Genomic DNA, 21,469 nt, shown 5'->3' with positions numbered 1-21,469 from the left:
ATATTCCTATCCAGAGATACTGACATAGTATTTCCGTGGACTGATGAGTAGGAATATGAAGAGGTGATCCATTTAAAGTGCACATAAACAGTAGTGTGGATGTATAGTAGTGAGTTTGATAAATAAGTAAAAGTCTACGTGTCAGGGAATTGTAGATTAAAGGGACACAAAACAAATTTCTATTCCATTTATTCAAATAGATAACAACTTTCTAATTGACTTCTATTATCAAACTTTCTTCATTCTCTTTGTATCTTTTGTTAAAAAACAGATATGTAAGCTCAAGGAGTCTGGAGCACTATATGGCAGCAGTTTTGCAAGAATGTTCTCCATTTGCAAGAGCACTATATAGCAGCACTATCTACTGCCATGTAGTGCTGCAGAAATCTACCTAATTATCTCTTCAACAAAGAGTACCATAGGAACTAAGCAAATTTGATAATAGAAGAAAAATTGAAACTTTTTTTTACAATGTATGTGCTCTGTCTGAATCACAAAAGAAAAATGTTTGGGTTCCGTAACCCTTTAAATGAAAGATCAGTTTAGAGACAGACTGTGGCCCCTATTTATCAAAGGTCTTGCGGACCTGATCCGACACTGCGGATCAGGTCCGCAAGACCTAGCTAAATGCAGAGAGAAATACGCTCTCCGCATTTAACATTGCACCAGCAGCTCACAAGAGCTGCTGGTGCAACGCCGCCCCCTGCTGAGTCGCGGCCAATCGGCCACCAGCAGGGAGGTGTCAATCAACCCGATCGTATTCGATCGGGTTGATTTCCGGCGATTCCTGTCTGCCTGCTCAGAGCAGACGGACAGGGTTATGGAGCAGCGGTCTTTAGACCGCTGCTTCATAACTTGTGTTTCTGGCGAGTCTGAAGACTCGCCAGAAACACGGCCCTTCAAGCTCCATATGGAGCTTGAGAAATATGGGCCTGTGGATTAACATAGGTGGATAATGTCTTAGTTTTAAATAAAAGGAGGTACTAATTGAGGTCAAAGGTTATATACAAATTAATTCTGAATCTCTCTCTTCTTAGCTGACCCCCCACTCAGCTCCACAGGGACACTGTCTGTGGAAGTGCTGGAGGTAAATGATCATGCTCCTGTCCTGTGGCAATACCCTGGGGTACTGTGCAACAAACCTCAGCAGGGCCAAGGAATCCTGCTAAGTGCCACTGATAATGATCTGCCCCCACACAGCCACCCATTTAAATTCAAGCTGGACCAACAGCACACAGAGCTGACACTTAACTGGAGTATTAGCCAAATTAACGGTAAGTGGACAAATATTATGCCATGTATTGAGGCAGCTGCTACTTATGCTTTATGTCAGAATGTGGTCAAATAATGGTCATGTGATTTTATATCTGGGGGGGGGCTAAATTATCCTTATCCTGAAGTTAGTGCTGCAGTCAGTTTTGTGGTGCTGGTTTACAGTGTATATTAATTACTATCTCCCAGGTACACACTCATTACTAAAGCTTCTGGCAGAGGTACAGGATGGGGTTCATGTCCTCCCTCTGTGGGTGTCAGACTCTGGGGACCCTCCACTGGCCCGAGAGCAGCTGCTGAATGTGTCTGTTTGCCAGTGTGACTCGCAGGGTATCTGCAGGGGCAGTACAGCAGCTCTGTTCAGCTCTGGAGCAGGGATCAGCCTGAGTGCCCTTCTTATCATCATGAGCAGCGTTGCCCTCCTACTGTGTAAGTATATGAATGGGACACTTTTAGCATCTGTGAAAGCAGAATTTTGTTTAGGTTGCACTATTATGAGAAGTCAAACTTAAAAAACGTTTATGATTCAGACAGAGCATAACCCTTTAAGACACTTTCCCATTTATCTATTATAATCAAATTTACTCTGTTCTCTTAATATCCCTTGCTGAAAATCATACCTACATAGGCTCAGGATCCGCAATGCACTACTGGGAGCTAGCTGCTGATTTGTGGATACACACATATGCCTCTTGTCATTGGCTCACCAGATGTGCTCAGCTAGCTCACAATAAAGCACTGCTGGTCTGGAGAAAATTTGAATAACTCTTTGTAGGTGATGGTGTTTTATTTTTACATTTTGATGTCCCTTTAAAATTCAAGAAAAATATTGCACTTGCCAGTTTTTATGACATTAAACTATACTTTTTAATTTAACGATTTAACAAAAAACAAATCTTTCATTGTAATTTTGTAAATCCAAATAGCATATAAGAAACACATTCATTGTTTAGAGGAATCTACCAATTGCTTAAGAATAATTTCAGTTTGAACATTCCGTTTGATTTTCTCAAAATTCTTCTGTAATGGAGGTATTTATCATACACTGTTCTCATCTACCTGAATGTGAATTGTATTACTGACTGTTCTTATGTGCAGTGCTAGTTCTGCTGTTGCTCCTTTTCCGTTGCTCTCCGAAACGTCGCGCACAAAAAGGTCTGCTTTTTGACTCAGAGGATGACATACGAGACAATATATTCAACTATAACGAGCAAGGTGGAGGAGAAGAGGACCAGGTAATACCTCCAAGCTAGGACTTCATGTCTGCTTTTGTTTTCATTCATTCAGGACTTCACTACCTTTTGTCAACAAATGGTGGCGCCCATAATCAGAGAGAGGTGCATGAACTGTATTTATTGTTTAATGTAGCTTTAAAACACTAACATCTGTGCAAATCCAGATTATAGTGTGTTGCTGTTTCACAAGTGTTAATTCGGCTAAGAAAATATCTGAACGGTGTGAAGAGGCAGCATTCAGAAGTATCTGACACTGCACATGCCTAATATTTACCCCTAACTTCAAATGCTACTCCTAATTATGTATTAAAACACTGCATTGCAATCCTTCAGTTAGTTTCCGTTTGTGTAGGTTGTGTATACATTTTTTGTCAGTGCCCTCATGTCCTATATTTGTTATTCACACAGGATGGCTTTGATATGAACCGCCTGAGAAACCCAGAGATGTCTGAGCCACCCTCTCCCCGTCTGAAGCCTCCTATCCGGAGAGATGCACCCTACAGCCAAACCCTGCCAAGATATCCTCGTAGACCAACTAACAAACCGTCGGACATTGCAGACTTTATCAATGATGTATGTCTCCTTTGTTTACCATTTTTTTTTTGTCCGTTTTATAATCCAGATTAAATATATACACACACTGCAATATATATTTTTTTTCCAGGGACTGCAGGCAGCAGACGCAGACCCCAGTGTCCCACCTTACGACACAGCTCTGATTTATGACTATGAAGGAGAGGGTTCAGTGGTAGGATCTCTCAGTTCCATCCTGTCCACTGAAGAAGACAGTGATCAGGAATATGACTACCTCCAGGAATGGGGTCCAAGATTTCGCAGACTGGCAGATATGTATAGCCATCAGTGATAGGCCATTCATAATTGATTCACATTTTCATCATGAGACAAACAATGTATGGGTCATCCAGCACTGTGTTGCGAGAAACATTGATCAAGGACACACCAAGGGCTACAATTTGTTTATATTTTGACTTTATGACCTGTTTTGATAGACTTGATATAAACCAGAAGCAACCAGAAACTGGCCATTCAACCAGACGTTTACCTGAGAGAAGCGCTGCTGTAGGCCTCTGTAGGCCTAAGAATGGCGACCAAAGAATTATATTGTAAAAGAGTGTGTTTACAGAAGAAAAAAGTCAAAACCATTATTTTATTTGTAATGAAATGTTATTTGGGACATAGCTGGGACCATCAGTTTTGTGACAGACATTAGTGAGACCTGCAGTACCATTGTGTATATGTTATAGTATAATCATACAACTGGAGGTTTATGGACTTAAAGAAAGAAACAGTTAAAGTGGTAAAGACAGAGAAAGTGTAGGGGGTTAGAGGAAAGTGAGACAGGATCTTGAGAACCAGGTGAAGCCATGTTTTAAAGTGCAAGAGATTGCAGAGATTCAAAAGAGCTAAATATGTATAAAAGTACAACAATAAATGCATAGCATTGAGATTGGAAGGGTGTCATGGAGCATGATGATATGGTGGTACAGTCAGGAAACAGTGTGCTGGGTGGGGCCACTTTGATAACACTGGACAGAGTACTATACTATACAGTTTAGCTTTGTAGTGTTGTGCTTTGGGATTCCTTATAATTCCACATTTTGTAAATATAATTAAAAACCTTTGGTATGCAACATGTCTTTTTTAAATTATTCCAGTCTGCAATGCAACAAGAGAAGGGTTGAAAAGTTACCCTTCCAGTATGCTCTGTGTCATTTTCTGGCAGTATGCTTTTGCACAGCAATTCCATCTGTTGCTGAAAGTGTTGCTTATGGACATATAATCCATGCTACCTAATCATTGCTCTGACCTCTGCACCTTTTCATGCTCCTGATTTGTCCATTTTTATCATCTTCTTTGTTGAACTTGCCAGTCGGGCATAGCTATCAGGGTTGTAGTCTGCTCGAGCTTTGCCATGGGACAGAAGTGGCATTGCATCCTGAGATGGCTGCAGGAGGAGCGGAGGGCGACGTAGGCTTTCTCCATGCCTCAAAGAATCTGGAAGACCTTTTCTTTTAGTTTCAGGTAATAGCAGGAGGCTAAGGACTGAAAGGATGCAGAAGGAGGATAGGACAACATGGTGCAGAAAGAATCCACCATTGTGCTGCAGTTCTATGATTGGGAGAGCAGCTCGACCCAACATACTGCCCCCAAGTATTAAACCTAAGCCGGAGCCCCTGCAAACAAGAATAGGTCAATTGAGATACAACAGTAGATATATTGCATTAAAAAGAGAGAAAATAGTGAGGTCAAGAAATGAGAGAGGGATAATTACTTGGTAAAGATAAGCGCCCTGTAAGCGCGGTAAAGAAAAAAACAGAAGAAAAAAAAACAGGAATAGAGTTCAGTCAGTAATCAACTGATTAAGTTACAACAGATTAAAGTGATGGTAAACTTTACATGTTTTAAATCAAGTCTGGAATCTAAGCAATAATTTAGATGGACATTAATTGATCACTTCTGATGAAGATGCGCTGTAACTTACTTTTTAATCTAGCAGTGCCGTACGGCCAGAGCGCCGATTGGAGAAGAGTTTTGAAGTGGGGCTGGAGCACGGGTTATTATAATGGCACAGCTAGATTAAAAAAGTAAGTTACAGTGCATCTTCATTAGAAGTGATCAATTAAAGTCTGTCTAAAATATCACTTAGATTCTGGACCTGATTCTAAAACATATAAAGTTTACCATCACTTTAAGAAAGCTTAAGATATTGTATACAGAACTTAAAGTTGTGTGCCCCATCTGGCGTCCAGGTCATGGGGCACGCAACGATTGGAGGAAGCCAGTTTCATCATCCATCTCCTAAATACAGTATGAGATGTGGGCGGAGGAAAGGTTGTATGTTTACCATAACTCAGTGGTAAATATTTTAGAAATGATTACTTTTATATACTGGGCAGTAATGTATTAAAGTTTACAATCACTTTAATTAACATAACATTTGTAAAATAAACAAAAGGTGAGCACTTAAAATAGTATGTACACTTTCATGATTTAGGTAGAACGTACAATTTTAAACAACTATCCAGTTTACTTCTATTATCAAATTTGCTTCATTCTCGTATCATTTGTTGAAGGAGCAGCAATGCACTACTGGTTTGTAGCTGAACACATGGGTGAGCCAATGACAATCACTATATATATGCAGTCACCAATCAGCAGCTAGAACCTAGGTTCTTTGCTGCTCCTGAGCCTACCTAGATAAACCTTTCAGCAAAGGATAACAAGAGACGGAAGCATATTAAACAATACAAGTAAATTGGAAAGTTGTTTAAAATTGTATGCTCTGTCATGAAAGACACATTTCTGGGTGTTTCATGTCCCTTTAAAATAATCAAAGCTAAAACAAACCAAAGTGTATACAACAAAAAAACAAAATTTATGATTACCTGATAAATTTCTTTCTTTCCGGACATGGAGAGTCCACAACGTCATTCCAATTACAAGTGGGATATTCACTCCTGGCCAGCAGGAGGAGGAGGCAAAGAGCATCCCAGAAGAGCTGTTAAGTGTCACTTCCATTACCCATAACCCCTAGTCATTCGGCCGAAGGGAAATGGAAAAAGAAGATAACACAAAGGTGTAGAGGTGCCTGAGGTTTAACAAAAACATAAATTGTGCTTACCTGATAATTTAATTTCCTTCTGTATGAGGAGAGTCCACTGCATCATTCCTTACTTTTGGGAAATACTGAACCTGGCCAACAGGAGGAGGCAAAGACACCCCAGCCAAAAGCTTAAATACTCCCCCCACTTCCCTCATATCCCAGTCATTCTGCCAAGGGAATAAGGAACAGTAGGAGAAATATCAGGGTATAAATGGTGCCGGAAGAGAAAAACAAATTTTGGCCGGCCCATCGGAGTATACGGGCGGGGGCCGTGGACTCTCCTCATACAGAAGGAAATGAAATTATCAGGTAAGCATAATTTATGTTTTCCTTCTTAATATGAGGAGAGTCCACAGCATCATTCCTTACTGTTGGGAAAACTATACCCAAGCTCTAGAGGACACTGAATAACGGGAGGGGTAAAGAAAAAGCGGACCTTAATCTGAGGGCACCACAGCCTGTAAAGCCTTTCTCCCAAAAGCTGCTTCAGCCGAAGCAAAAACGTCAAACTTGTAGAATTTTGAAAAGGTATGTAAGGAGGACCTGGTAGGCGCCTTACAAATCTGATCCAGAGGCCTCATTTTTAAAGGGCCAAGAGGAAGCCACCACTCTAGTGGAATGAGCCGTAACCCTCTGAGGAGGTTTAAGCCCCGCTGACACTTAAGCTAAGTGTATAACACTCCTCAACCAAAAAGATAGGGAAGTCGAAGAAGCATTCAGACCCTTATGCTTCCCAGAATAGATAACAAACAAGCAAGAAGTTTGCCTAAAATCTTTAGTAGCTTGAAGATAAAACTTCAAAGCTCAAACCACATCCAGATTATGAAGTAAACGTTCCTTCGAAGGAGGATTAGGACATAAGGAAGGAACCACAATATCCTTATTGATGTTACGATCAGACACCACCTTAGTCACAATCTCCCAGGATGGTCTCAAGAAGTATGTCCCTTGGGACAGGTGATCTGGACAGAGCCACCAGGAGAGCGATCCTCTCGACCGGTTGTACAGAGAAATCTGTTGAGACAGATCTGAATGATCACCGTTCCACTGTCTCAGCATGCACAGCTGAAGTGGTGTGAGATGGAATCTGGCAAAGGGAATGATGTCCATGCTGGACACCATGAGACCAATCACCTCCAAACACTGAGCCACAGAGGGTCTTAGGGAGGTCTGAAGGGCAAGACAAGCTAAAGTTAGCTTGTAACGTCTCTGGTCTGTAAGGAATATCTTCATAGATATGGAGTCTATTATAGTACCCAGGAATTCAACCCTGGTACTGGGAATAAGATAACTCTTTTCTAAGTTTATCTTCCACCCATGAGATCGAAGAAGAAACAGAAGAGATCTCAAATGGTCTTCTGCCAGATGTAAGGATGGTGCTTGAACCAGAATATTGTCCAAGTATGGCACTACTGCTATACCTCTGGTTCTGACCACTGCAAGTAGAGCCCCTAGAACCTTCATTAAAACTCTTGGAGCAGTAGTTAGACCAAATGGAAGTGCAATAAAGTGCTGGTCCAGGAACACAAACCTTAGGAACTTGAAGTGATCCTTGTGTATTGGAACGTGAATGTAAGCATCCTTCAGATCTATAGTGGTCATGAACTGTCCTTCCTGAACTAAGGGAAGAATGGACCTTATCGTATCCATCTTGAACGAGGGGACAGAAAGGAATTTGTTTAAGCACTTTAGGTCCAGAATCGGGCTGAAAGTTCCCTCCTTCTTTGGGACCACAAAAATTTGAATAGTACCCCAGACCTCTTTCTGCAAGAGGTACCGGGACAATGACTCCTAGGGAGGAGAGATCCCTCATGCACCCCAGAAAGGCTTCTCTCTTTTTTGGCCTTGAAGACAGTTTTGAAAGGAGGAATCTGCCCCTGGCTGGATGAGACTTGAAACCTATCTTGTAACCCTGAGCGATGACCTCCAGGACCCATGGGTCTTGCACGTCCCCAAACCAAGCGTCTGAAAAGATCGACAGTCTGCCCCCTACAAGATCCAGAGCCGGATCGGGGGCCGCCCCTTTATGCTGACTTTGTCTCAGCGGGCTTCTTGCTCTGCTTGGATTTATTCCAGGACTGAGCCGGCTTCCAAGTCCCCTTAGATTGCTCTGGTTTTGCGGAGGGCTGCTGACGTTCAGATTTATCCGAACGAAAATTAGGACCTTGTCCCTTAGGCTTGTTCTTCTTATCCTGCGGTAAAAAGGCACCTTTGCCTCCAGTAACCGTGGGGTAATCGAGTCCAATCTTGGACCAAATAGAATCTTTCCCTTAAATGGGAGGGAAAGAAGTCTCGACTTAGAAGGCATGTCCGCAGACCAGGACTTCAGCCAGAGGCTTGAACAGAAAAGCCTGAAGCCTTGGCATTCAGGCAAATAATTTGCATATTTGCATCACAAATAAAAGAATTAGCCACTCTTAATGCCTTAATTCTTTCCTGGATCATGTCAAGCGGACCCTCTACCTCGATCAATTCAGATAAGGAGTCGCACCAGTAGGTAGCCGCTCCAGCAACCGCAGCAACAGCCGCTGCCGGTTGAAACAAATATCCCATATGTTGAAACATCTTTAACAGGGTTTCAATCTTCTTATCCATGGGCTCTTTAATCGCCGAACTATCCTCAAGCGGGATAGTAGTGCGTTTAGCAAGCGTGGAGATAGTGCCATCCACCTTGGGGATGGAACCCCACAACTCCAATTGAGAGTCCGGGGCCGGGAACAATTTTTTAAAGGAAGAAGGGGAAAATGAAGAACCAATTCTTTCCCATTAATTGTTAAAGGGACACTCAATCAAAATTAAACTTTCATTATTCAGATAGAGCATGCCATTTTAAACAACTTTCCAATTTACTTCCATTAACCTACTGAGCATGTGCAAGAATAAGTGTGTATGCATTTGTGAATGGCTGATGGCTGTCACATGGTACGTGTATGCATTTGTGTCAGGGTTTTTTCCCTTTTGTTTGCCATGTGCTGCTGGCAGCCATTTTACTCACCTCTCTTCCTGACTATGGTGCATTGTGGGGGATGCTGCTCATTTCCTACACTTCCTTTTATGGCCAGACTGATGTGCATCATCCATGTGAGACAGGATGCAGTCTCAGAATTGTGATGTCATCACTTATTTATTAAAGGGCCTCTGTTCAGTATGCTTTGCCTTTGCGTTATCTCAGACCTGTTTGTGAGAGTTCCTGTGTATTACCTGGCTGCCTGACGTCCTTCCTGGTTCCTGATCCCTGGCTTGTTCCTGACTCTGCTGTTTTCCTGTTTCCGGCTCGTCTGACTATTCGCTTTGGCTCCTGACTCGGTTCGTCTGACTACCAGCTCTGGTTTTGACTCCTGGCTTGTTATTTGACATGTGGACTTTTTATTATTTTTTGCTATGAATAAAGGTGTGATTATTTTTGCACTTCTCGACTCAGTCTGATTCCTGGCACCCTGACATTACGCAAAGGCCATGAATCCTGATGGTGCTAATAATCCACCTTTACCTGCCATCATTTCCAGGATGGATGAACAGGATCACCGCTTGGATCAATTTGCTCTAGCCCTGCAAACCCTGCTGACTCGCACTGCACATTTGGAACAAAGTGTCCCGCAAGTTATGGCTGCTCCTGTTTCCGCTACTGCACCTATGCCTACCAGGAGCATGTCTGGTTCTGCACCTCTACCTCAGCGATATGGAGGCGATCCTATTCAGAGCAGAGGGTTGAACCAGGTGGGCATTTACTTTGAGATGTTACCTCATGCGTTTCCCTCTGACAGAGCTAAGGTGGGATTTCTCATCTCGTTACTCTTTGACACAGCTCTTGCCTGGGCTAATCCCTTGTAGGAGACTAATAAACCTGTGATTTCAAATTACCCTGAATTTGTGGCCTCCTTTCGAAGGTTATTTGATGTTCTGGCTCGCTCCTCCTCTGCTGCTAAACGACTCATGTCCATTCAGCAAGGTACAAGATCTGTTGCTCAGTATGCCATTGAGTTCCGTACGCTTGTCGCAGAGCTAGGTTGAAACAATGAAGCCCTTGTTGCCGCCTTCTTTCATGGGCTCTCTGATGTGATTAAAGACGAAGTTGCTGCCAGAGATTTACCAGAGGATCTCGAGGCATTGGTGTCTTTTTTTATCCTAATTGACATCAGACACAGAGAGAGGCCCTCTTTCAAGGAGTGCTTGTGGAAGCCTCCTGTTCCATTGTCTCCTACGTGTTTGTTCCCACCCATGCCTCCCTCTCCTCCCATGCCTCCTGGTCCCGAGTCACCAGGTACTGCTGAGCCAATGCAGTTGGGATTCACGTGTCTCTCCGCGGCGTAGAGGGCCTTTAGGAGGAGGGAGGGGCTCTGCCTCTATTGTGGGTTACAGGGCCACCTTTTGAAGTCTTGTCCTACACGGCCGGGAAATGCTCACACCTAAGGTCCTGTCGGGGGCAGACCTTGGGTAGTTTATCCTTGTCCCCGGAACCGCTTAAGGAGAAACCTTTTGTCACGGTTGTCCTTTCCTGGGTGGACTCCTCCATAGTCACTCAGGCTCTTGTTGACTCCGGTGCTGCGGGCTATTTCATTGACAGTGCTTTTGTATCAAAGCACTCCATTCCTGTTTTGCTTCGGTCCGTTTCGCTTGCTATTGAGGCCATTGATGGCAGGCCCCTTCAGCCCGCACTCATTACTCACGAAACTGCTCCGTTGTCCATGGCTGTTGGGGCTCTCCATTTTGAAACCCTCCAGTTCCAGGTGATAAACTCTAGGCATTTTCCGGTTGTTCTGGGTTATCCCTAGCTCCAAAAGCACAATCCCAGTCTCGACTGCCGCAGGTCCGAAATTTTGTCGTGGTCCTCGTAATGTATTTCCACTTGTCTTCGGAAACCAATTAAAGTCTTGTGCACTTCTTCGGTATCTCAATTGCCAGAGGAGTACCGAGAGTTCCTAGACGTGTTTGACAAGGTGCGTGCCGGTACGTTGCCTCCTCACCGGTCTTACGATTATGCCATAGGCCTGCAACCCGGAGCTATTCCTCCTCAGGGCCGGGTGTACCCTCTGTCTGTTGCAGAGAATTGTGCTATGGAGGAGTATGTTGCCGATGCTCTGACCATGTATTGATTATATAGGTCTTAATCGTCTTACCATTAAAAATGCTTACCCTATTCCGCTCATTACGGAACTCTTTGACCACCTCAAGGGAGCTACGATGCGGTCTTTACTAAACTTGATTTGAGAGGAGTGTACAATCTCGTTAGGATTAAGGAGGGTCACGAATGGAAAACAGCATTTAACACCAGGAGCGGGCATTATGAGTATCTTGTAATGCCCTTTGGCCTATGTAATGCTCCTGCTGTTTTTCAGGAATTTATTAATGATGTCCTACAAGATATGTTGCAACAGTGTTTTGTGGTGTACTTAGACGACATCCTCATACACTCACCCACACTTGAGGCTCATTGTTGAGTTCCATCAGACTCAAGTAACCTTCCTAGGTTATGTTATCTCTGTTGCAGGGTTCTCCATGGATCCTGACAAGTTATCAGCAGTTGCATCGCCCAGTTGGTATTCGGTCTATTCAACGTTTTTTGAGGTTCGCCAATTACTATAGAAAGTTTATTAACAACTTTTCTTCCTTGGTCAAACCTATCACAGACATGACCCATAAAGAGAATGATCCACTCCATTGGTCACCTACTGCCATTAAGGCCTTTGTTAGTCTTAAGACTGCCTTTGCTGCCGCTCCAGTTCTGGCTCATCCTAACCCTGTCCTGCCTTTCGTTCTTCAGGTCGATGCGTCTGAGACTGGAGTAGGTGCCCTCTTGTCTCAACGTCCTACGCCTGACGGTTCCTTGCATCCGTGTGGTTTCTTCTCTAAGAAATTGTCTCCAGCGGAGTGCAATTATGAAATTGGCGACAGGGAATTACTGGCCATAATTTTGGCACTCAAGGAATGGAGGCATCTTCTCGAGGGTACTAGCGTGCCAGTGCTCATTCTTACTGACCACAAGAATTTAACATATCTATCTGAAGCAAAACGTTTGTCGCCCCGACAGGCCAGATGGGCGCTATTTTTGTCTCGGTTTAATTATGTGGTCTCCTACCTGCCTGATAGTAAGAATGTTATGGCTGATGCCCTCTCTCAACAATTTTCGCCTCTGTCCAAGGAGGAGTCTGTACCTACTCCTGTTACCTCATGACCATATTTTGGCTACCATACGTACTCCCTTGGGGGAGGAGATCCTGGCTGCACAAACCAATGCACCTCCTGAGAAACCTAGTGGTAAGTGTTTTGTTCCTGAGAATCTTCTAACTAAACTTTTGCACACTTACCACTATCCTAAAGCCGCAGTTCAACCAGGCAAGAACCAAATGATTTGGTCTGTCACACGACAATTCTGGTGGCCAGGTCTTCGTTCTGATATTGCTGCGTATGTTGCCTCCTGCTCAGTTTGTGCACAGAATAAGACTCCTTGACGTCTTCCTGTGGGTCTTCTTCAACCTATTGCTAATGGTAAGCGTCCTTGGACACATCTTTCCATGGACTTCATTGTCGAGCTCCCTGTTTCCAATGGCAATACTGTTATCCTTATGATGGTTGACCGATTTTCTAAAATGTCACATTGCATTCCCTTGATGAAGCTGCCTACAGCTCAGGAGCTTGCTTCGATTTTTGGCTGGGAGGTCTTCCGTTTACATGGGTTTCCCAAGGAGATGGTGTCGGACCGGGGTAGCCAGTTTGTCTCCAGATTTTGGCATTCCTTTTGTGCTCTAATGGGGATCCAGCTTTCCTTCTCCTCGGCATATCACCCTCAATCCAATGGGGCTGTGGAACGGTCTAATCAAGCTCTGGAACAGTTCCTTCGTTGCTATGTCTCAGATCACCACAACAATTGGTCTGAACTGTTAACTTGGGCAGAGTTTACTCGTAATAGTGCTATTAATGCTTCCTCCAACTTATCCCCGTTCATGGCGAATTATGGGTTTCAACCATCCTTGTTGCCCGATTCATGTCTCAGGGTATTCCGGCTTTGGAGGAGCATCTCCGGCAACTCCGTTCCATGTGGGTGCAGATTAAGGATTGCCTTCATCGTTCTATGCAGCGCCAAAAGTTCCAGGCTGATCGTAGGCGTCTGCCCGCACCTTCCTACCAGGTTGGTGAGAGAGTTTGGCTGTCCTCCCGCAACTTGAACCTTCGTGTGCCTTCCAATAAATTTACTCCCTGTTATGTTGGTCCTTTTCGAATACTCCGACGGGTAAATCCTGTCGCCTACGCTCTTGACCTTCCTCCTGCTATGCGCATCTCCAATGTTTTTCATGTCTCCCTCTTGAAACCATTGGTTTGTAATCGGTTTACCACTGTGTTGCCTCGTCCCCGTCCTATCTTTGTTGACAACCATGAGGAGTATGAGGTCAGCAGCATTATTGACTCTCGTATGTACAGGGGCCATGTACAGTATTTGTTTCACTGGAGGGGCTACAGTCCGGAGGAGCGTTCTTGGGTTCCATCCTCTGATGTTCATGCTCCTGCCCTCCTCCGTGCCTTCCATGCCCGTTTCCCCAATAAGCCTTTTGTCCTCCTGCGGGGGAGGGGTCGTTGAGGGGAGGGTACTGTCAGGTTTTTTTTTTTTCCTGTTTGCCATGTGCTGCTGGCAGCCATTTTACTCACCTCTCTTCTTGACTATGGTGCATTGTGGGGGATGCTGCTCATTTCCTACTCTTCCTTTTATGGCCAGACTGGTGTGCATCATCCATGTGAGACAGGATGCAGTCTCAGAAATGTGATGTCATCACTAATTATTTAAAGGGCCTCTGTTCAGTATGCTTTGTCTTTGCGTTGTCTCAGACCTGTTTGTGAGAGTTCCTGTGTATTACCTGGCTGCCTGACGTCCTTCCTGGTTCCTGATCCCTGGCTTGTTCCTGACTCTGCTGTTTTCCTGTTTCTGGCTCGTCTGACTATTCACTTTGGCTCCTGACTCGGCTCGTCTGACTACCAGCTATGGTTTTGACTCCTGGCTTGTTATTTGACTTGTGGACTTTTTATTATTTTTTGCTATTAATAAAGGTGTGATTATTTTTGCACTTCTCGTCTCAGTCTGATTCATGGCACCCTGACAATTTGTGATTGGCTGATGGCTGTCACATGGTACAGGGGGAGTGGAAAAAGACATAACTTAAAATTGTCAGAAAAAAACCTACTTCTCATTTGAAGTTCAGACTAAGTGCAATTACATTGTCTACAATATTTGCCATCTTATGGGAACCGGGAAAGTTTGCGGGGAAAAAACCCTATCCTCGTAGACCTTATCGAATTTAGTATTTAAAGGCTCCTAAGGCAATTTGGGCTCTGGAACCTCTAACGTAGCGAAAACTTCCTTCAGCAGAAAGTCTAAATGCTCAATCCTAAATCTAAAGTCTGGTTCCTCCGCAGCTGGAGGCTTAGAGGCAGCAGATTCCGACCCAGAAAGAGCACCCTCTGAAGCATCAGAGGCGCCTTCATCATTTTATAATCTTGTATCAGATTAATCCAATAAGCTAGTAGATGACCCCTGGGCAGGATAGCAATATTTGACCTTTCGCTTGCGCTTAGTAGGGCAAGGTAAAGCACTAAAGGCCGCAGACACTGCCGTCTGTAACTGCTCAGTAAAGTCTGGTGGTAAAAGGGCCCCTCCAGATTGAGGATTAGGAGTGCTACGGGAAGCTGCATGTGTATTAGGAGATGTCTGTAGGGTGCGCACAACACGGGACGGAGACTCCTCAGAGGTGGACGGGTCAGTGGTATCAAACATATTAACTTTCTTTGACATGATTACTTTATCAAGGCATGTGGAACATAATTGAGCAGGCGGGTATACCGTGGCCTCCTCACAATATAAACAGGTATTAGACTTAGGTAAAGAGGTGGTACCTTCTAAGAATCCTCCATAGCATGCGCTAACAAAGCAGACTATTGATTAAGAAAAAAACGGAACCTTTATACTCCCAATGGCTGGGGCACTCACTACCTCCTATGACCCAGGCCAAACAGAGAAACCGCTTCTTCTCCGGTAAACCGCACGGTCAGGAAAGAGAAAATAAGTGTGAACACACCCGATCACGTGGTGCACAATGCAGGACCGCCACTGCTATACTAGCAAAAGAGCGCGCCAAGCCTTTCAGGCTGCGCAGCTCCCAAAAACAAAAGTGAAAACCCTGTACGTTGCAACATCTGCCTGAACCTCATCTCACACATGTCGCAGCATAACCAAATAAACTTATGTGATTAATCCCCACTGTTCAATAATCCCCCTCTGGATATATTAACCCTTGATTCCATACAGATAAAAGGAGCCACACTGTGACCCTGTCTTCTTGCGTTATATGTATATAAAAAAAATAAATGTTACCGGAATCTATGCCGTAGAACAGAAACACAGCATCTCAAGTTTGCCAGTTTTGTAGCATTGCTCCTGACATGGACTTGAGTGATGAAAGCAGGCAGTGAAACTTGTCAACTCTAGATTGCTTAGGAGCTGTTAATACGAGTCTGGATGCGTTCACAGAAAGACTCTCCCTGCATCTCCAGACTCTAATATTTGTCAATGCTCTCACTGAGAGGCTGACAATACTACTTAAAACTCCAGTCCCATTTCTAAGGGCATATACCCTCCATAAGGAACTACTCCGAATCTTCTGACACTTCTCTGCCAGCCTCCTGTGATAAAAGGCAAAAAATTACTGGGGTATGAGGGAAGTGGGGGGGCGGTATTCAAGCATTTGGCTGGGGTGTCTTTGCCTCCTCCTGGTGGCCAGGTTCAGTTTTTCCCAACAGAAGGAATGATGCCGTGGACTCTACTCATATTAAGTAGGAAAATACTGTCTTACTTAAGGGTGAGGTCGTGGACTCTCCATGTCCGGAAAGAAAGAATTTTATCAGGTAATCATAAATTTTGTTTTCTTTTCTAAGACATGGAGAGTCCACAACGTCATTCCAATTACTAGTGGGAACCAATAGCCAAGCTAGAGGATACGGAATGAACAGGGAGGGAGAACAAGACAACAAGATCTCTGTATGAGACTTTGCTAGTTGAAAAGAGGACGCTTGAATCAAGATGTCATCCAGGTAAGGCGCCACCGCAATTCCCTGAGACCTGACAACTGCCAAGAGAGCCCCCAGAACCTTTGTGAAAATTCTGGGAGCTGTGGCAAGGCCAAACGGAAGAGCAACAAATTAAAAGTGCTTGTCTACAAAAGTGGATCTCAGGAACTGGTAATGATCCCTATGAATGGAAACATGAAGATACGCATCCTTCAGGTCTATGGTCGTCATGAACTGACCCTCTTGGACCAAAGGAAGAATGGAACGAATGGTTTCCATTTTGAAGGACGATACCCTGAGAAATTTGTTGAGACATTTTAGGTCTAAAATGGGTCGAAAAGTTCCCTCTTTTTTTGGAACCATAAACAGTTTTGAATAGAATCTTAGACCCTGTTCCCTTACTGGAACAATCATTCCCAGGGAGAAAAGATCCTGAACGCAGTTTAAGAATGCCTCCCATTTTACCTGATCTACAGATAATCTTGAGAGGAGGAATATGCCCCTGGGAGGACAAGTCTTGAAGTCTATTTTGTAACACTGAGATACTATATCCACAGCCCAAGGGTCTGGGACATCGCATATCCAAGACTTGATCCAATACCAGACTGGGGAAGGACCCTTCATGCTGACTTAGTCTCAAATGAAGTCTATTTTGTAATGCTGAGACACTATGTCCACAGCCCAAGGGTCTGGGACATCGCGTATCAAAGACTTGATCCAATACCGGACCGGGGGCGGACCCTTCATGCTGACTTAGTCTCAGATGAAGGCTTCTATGATAGCTTCCCCTTATTCCAGGTCTGATTGGATCTCCAAGAGGACTTGGACTGCTTCGGCTTGGAAGAGGAAAACTTTTGACCTTTGAAGTTACGAAAGGAATAAAAATTAGAATTTTGACGCCCCTTAGGTCTATTCTTCTTGTCTTCTGGTAGAAAAGACCCCTTTCCACCCGTAATTTCAGAAATGCTCTCCGCCAGACCAAGACCAAAGAGGGTCTTACCCTTGTAAGGTAACGATAGGAGCTTGGACTTGGAGATAACATCAGCTGGCCAAGATTTTAGCCACAGAGCCCTGCGAGCTAGAGCAGTGAAGCCAGACATCTTGGCTCCTAGTCTAATGACTTGCATGTTGTCATCAGAGATAAAGGAATTGGCCAGCTTGAGAGCCTTGATCCTATCTTGGATCTCCTCTAACAAAGTCTCCTCTAAAATCAGTTCAGACAAACAGACATAAGGGTCTATATATATTATCATAGTGCGAGCAGACATGATACGATGTAGCATATCATGTCCACATCGATAAATACCAACAGCAGTATACGCTGTCACCATTTATGATTGCACCAGCAGTTCTTGTGAACTGCTTGTGCAATACCGCCCCCTGCAGATTTCCGGCCAATCGGCTGCTAGCAGGGGGTGTCAATCAACCTGATCATATTCGATCGGGTTGATTTCTGTCCTCCGCTTCAGAGCAGGCGTAGTTATGGAGCAGCGGTCTTTAGACCGCTGCTTCATAACTTATGTTTCCGGCGAGCCTTCAGGCTCCATTCGGAGCTTGATAATTTTGACCTCAAAGCATCATACCAATAAGATGTTGCGCTTGCTACCGTAGGACTACAAACAGCAGGTTGCCATTGTAATCCTTGATAAACATACATTTTCTTTAAATAAGCCTCCAGCTTTTTGTCCATGGGATCCTTAAAAGAACAGCTATCCTCTATAGGAATCATGGTTCTCTTGGCCAGAGTAGAAATAGCTCTTTCCACTTTAGGCACAGTGCGCCATGAGTACCGAATGGAGTCAGCAACAGGAAACATCTTTTTAAAACAGGAGAGGGGGAAAACGGAATCCCTGGCTTATTCCATTCCTGTGCTATGATCTCCGACACACGGTCTGGAACAGGAAACACTTTTTTACAGAGGAAGGAACATCAAAGTATTTATTAAGCTTACTAGATTTTTTAGGGTTGACAGTGACAGAGGAATCGGAGTCGTCCAAAGTAGCCAGAACCTCCTTTAGAAGTAAACAAAGATGTTCAAGTTTAAATCTGAAGTTTACTTCTTCAGAATCAGTCAAAGGATTTATACTGTCAGAATCTGAGATCTCACCCTCAGAAGCAACCGAGGTATGCTCCTCATCCGACTTGTGGGGGAGATCAACCATCGCAGAAGAAGATGGAACAGACACCTTATTATCAGAAAAATGCTTTGGGTTCCTCTTGCGCTTACCCGTCATGGGAAAAGCAGATAAAGCCGCAGACACAGCAGAAGATATCTGAGCAGCATAATCTATTGCCAAATACACGCCCCCAGGAGGCTGAGAGGAACTGCAGGGCACTGTATGTGATGCCATTGAGGCTTGGGACGTTTGAGGAGAAAGCTGTGGCATATCCTGAAAAGCATTGTCCTGAGAGACAATAGGCTCAGAAGGCAGTAATTTATTGTTTTAGGGTCCTAGCTAAACATGAGGAGCAAAATTGCATAGGTAAAACAATTTGGGCCTATAAACATAGTAAACATTTATCAAATGAAACAGACTCCTGTTCAGTGCCCATAGCTAAGATAGTACCCCAAAAGTAAATGAAGACAATTTTTTTTTACTGTCACTTTAAGAAGGAACTGGAATCCCTCAGGGCACAATAACAGTAAGTATGCACTAAAAGAGGAAAACAAAAAATACACTGATACACCTCAGTTAGACTGAGGTGCCCTACCATAACCGCTAGAAGCAGAGATAAAATAAATGAACAGCTCCAACTAGGTCTCTCACAGTCGTCACAGAAGAGAACTCACAGAGAATGACAATGCTCTGCTCAGCGTACAAGCGGAAGAGTGGGCTGTCACGTCAGCAGCACACATGAAAACTGTGCAACAAACTGAAAGCGCGCAATAGTAACTTGTAGCAAATTCTCTGAGCTAACGGTTACTATCCAATATTTGTTAAAACAGTTTAAAAACGCCTCCATAGTGCTTCCCACTTTAAGCAATAAAATAAGTGAACAAAAACAGCCTTCAGCCTGAGGAAACATCCCATGATACATAAGGGAAAAGTTAACCCCATAGTCTCCCTCACATACCAAAGTGCCTGCACGCTGCCCCAATAAATCCTTAACAAAGGATTGATTAGGTCCCAATTAACTATGCTGAAATAAAAACTGAAAAGACAAAAGCACTTACCTGCAAATCCAGCTGTCCGGCAGGAAGACAGCTCACAAGACGTGAAAGGACACTTACTCCTATCAGAGACCTGTAGAAAAAAAAAAGAACAGTAACCAACTCTGGCTTTCTATAACCAGGGTAGCAATTAGGTTAGAAAACCAAGCAAGGACAACTTCACCACTTTCAAACTGCTTAAAAGCCACCACTACTCTTACTCAAGAGATTGACGTGGACACAGCTAAACCCCAATCCTTGCTTGCAGGGAAAAGCACCCATAAAAGGAATATATATCTTTAGACACCAACTTCGCACCTCCTCCATTAACAGAGGCAAAAATAATGACTGGGGGTTATGGGTAAGGAAAGTGACACTTAACAGCTTTGCTGGGGTGCTCTTTGCCTCCTCCTGCTGGCCAGGAGTGAATATCCCACTAGTAATTGGAATGACGTTGTGGACTCTCCATGTCTTAGGAAAGAAATAAGGATATATTAGGTCCAATTTAGCAGACAATGTTCACCATTCTTGAGGCTTGTTACTAGACTTGATTGGTGAATATATGCTTAGTATTTAACCTTGTGATTATAGTCTGTATCATTGTCCTTTTTTGTTTTAATACATTTTAATCCTTACCTTGGAGATCTCATAGCTCATGAAAGTGTGAGTAGAGATCCACTTGGTTTACTCTAGTCTGTATCTCTTCTCTCTTGTGTGGTTTATTGTTAGCTGTCAATCTAATTACAGATTTCATCAGCCGTATGGACATTGTCTGCTAAATGGACATAACATATAATTTTTTGCTGCATACACTTTGGTTTGTTTCAGCATAACATTTGTAATTATGTGTAGGAAAAAACTTTGTCGTGTACTATAATTATTTATTTTGCTTGCTTTCTTTGCAATGTAATCATAAAATGTTTTTTCCCATTGACACCCAAAAAAAACATAATTTATGCTTACCTGATAAATTTATTTCTCTTGTAGTGTATCCAGTCCACGGATCATCCATTACTTATGGGATATTCTCCTTCCCAACAGGAAGTTGCAAGAGGATCACCCACAGCAGAGCTGCTATATAGCTCCTCCCCTCACTGCCATATCCAGTCATTCGACCGAAACAAGACGAGAAAGGAGAAACCATAGGGTGCAGTGGTGACTGTAGTTTAATTAAAATTTAGACCTGCCTTAAAAGGACAGGGCGGGCCGTGGACTGGATACACTACAAGAGAAATAAATTTATCAGGTAAGCATAAATTATGTTTTCTCTTGTTAAGTGTATCCAGTCCATGGATCATCCATTACTTGTGGGATACCAATACCAAAGCTAAAGTACACGGATGATGGGAGGGACAAGGCAGGATTAAACGGAAGGAACCACTGCCTGAAGGACCTTTCTCCCAAAAACAGCCTACGAAGAAGCAAAAGTATCAAATTTGTAACATTTTGAAAAGGTGTGAAGCGAAGACCAAGTCGCAGCCTTGCAAATCTGTTCAACAGAGGCCTCATTTTTAAAGGCCCAGGTGGAAGCCACAGCTCTAGTAGAATGAGCTGTAATCCTTTCAGGGGGCTGCTGTCCAGCAGTCTCATAGGCTAAGCGAATTATGCTCCGAAGCCAAAAGGAAAGAGAGGTTGCCAAAGCTTTTTGACCTCTCCTCTGTCCAGAGTAAACGACAAACAGGGAAAATGTTTGGCGAAAATCTTTAGCAGCTTGTAAGTAAAACTTCAAGGCACGGACTACGTCCAGATTATGTAAGAGACGTTCCTTCTTTGAAGAAGGATTAGGACACAATGATGGAACAACAATCTCTTGATTGATATTTTTGTTAGAAACCACCTTAGGTAAAAACCCAGGTTTGGTACGCAGAACTACCTTATCTGCATGACAAATCAGATAAGGAGAATCAGATTGTAAGGCAGATAGCTCAGAGACTCTTCGAGCCGAGGAAATAGCCATCAAAAACAGAACTTTCCAAGATAAAAGTTTAATATCAATGGAATGAAGTGGTTCAAATGGAACTCCTTGAAGAACTTTAAGAACCAAGTTTAAGCTCCACGGGGGAGCAACAGTTTTAAACACAGGCTTAATTCTAACCAAAGCCTGACAAAATGCCTGGACGTCTGGAACCTCTGCCA

At 43.6% G+C, this 21,469-nt stretch overlaps 2 protein-coding genes across 2 annotated transcripts in view; one reads left to right on the top strand and one right to left on the bottom strand.

Annotated features, from left to right (window-relative positions):
• Positions 1 to 4,159, top strand: part of CDH15 (cadherin 15) — a 66,748-nt gene extending 62,589 nt beyond the window's left edge. The window contains exons 10-14 of the mRNA XM_053693172.1: positions 1,038 to 1,274; positions 1,462 to 1,701; positions 2,371 to 2,507; positions 2,916 to 3,080; positions 3,172 to 4,159. Of these exons, the coding sequence (XP_053549147.1) occupies positions 1,038 to 1,274; positions 1,462 to 1,701; positions 2,371 to 2,507; positions 2,916 to 3,080; positions 3,172 to 3,372 (980 nt within the window). The 3' untranslated portion in view covers positions 3,373 to 4,159. The remainder of the gene's footprint in view (positions 1 to 1,037; positions 1,275 to 1,461; positions 1,702 to 2,370; positions 2,508 to 2,915; positions 3,081 to 3,171) is intronic.
• SLC22A31 (solute carrier family 22 member 31) overlaps positions 3,657 to 21,469 on the bottom strand; it is a 125,564-nt gene continuing 107,751 nt past the window's right edge. Inside the window, exon 9 of the mRNA XM_053694109.1 lies at positions 3,657 to 4,702. Within this exon, the coding sequence (XP_053550084.1) occupies positions 4,348 to 4,702 (355 nt within the window). The 3' untranslated portion in view covers positions 3,657 to 4,347. The remainder of the gene's footprint in view (positions 4,703 to 21,469) is intronic.

Source organism: Bombina bombina, chromosome 1 (assembly GCF_027579735.1).
Source record: "Bombina bombina isolate aBomBom1 chromosome 1, aBomBom1.pri, whole genome shotgun sequence".
Classification (NCBI taxonomy): domain Eukaryota; kingdom Metazoa; phylum Chordata; class Amphibia; order Anura; family Bombinatoridae; genus Bombina; species Bombina bombina.
The sequence above is the reverse complement of the archived record's forward strand: the minus strand, read 5'-3'. Positions and strand labels throughout refer to the sequence as shown.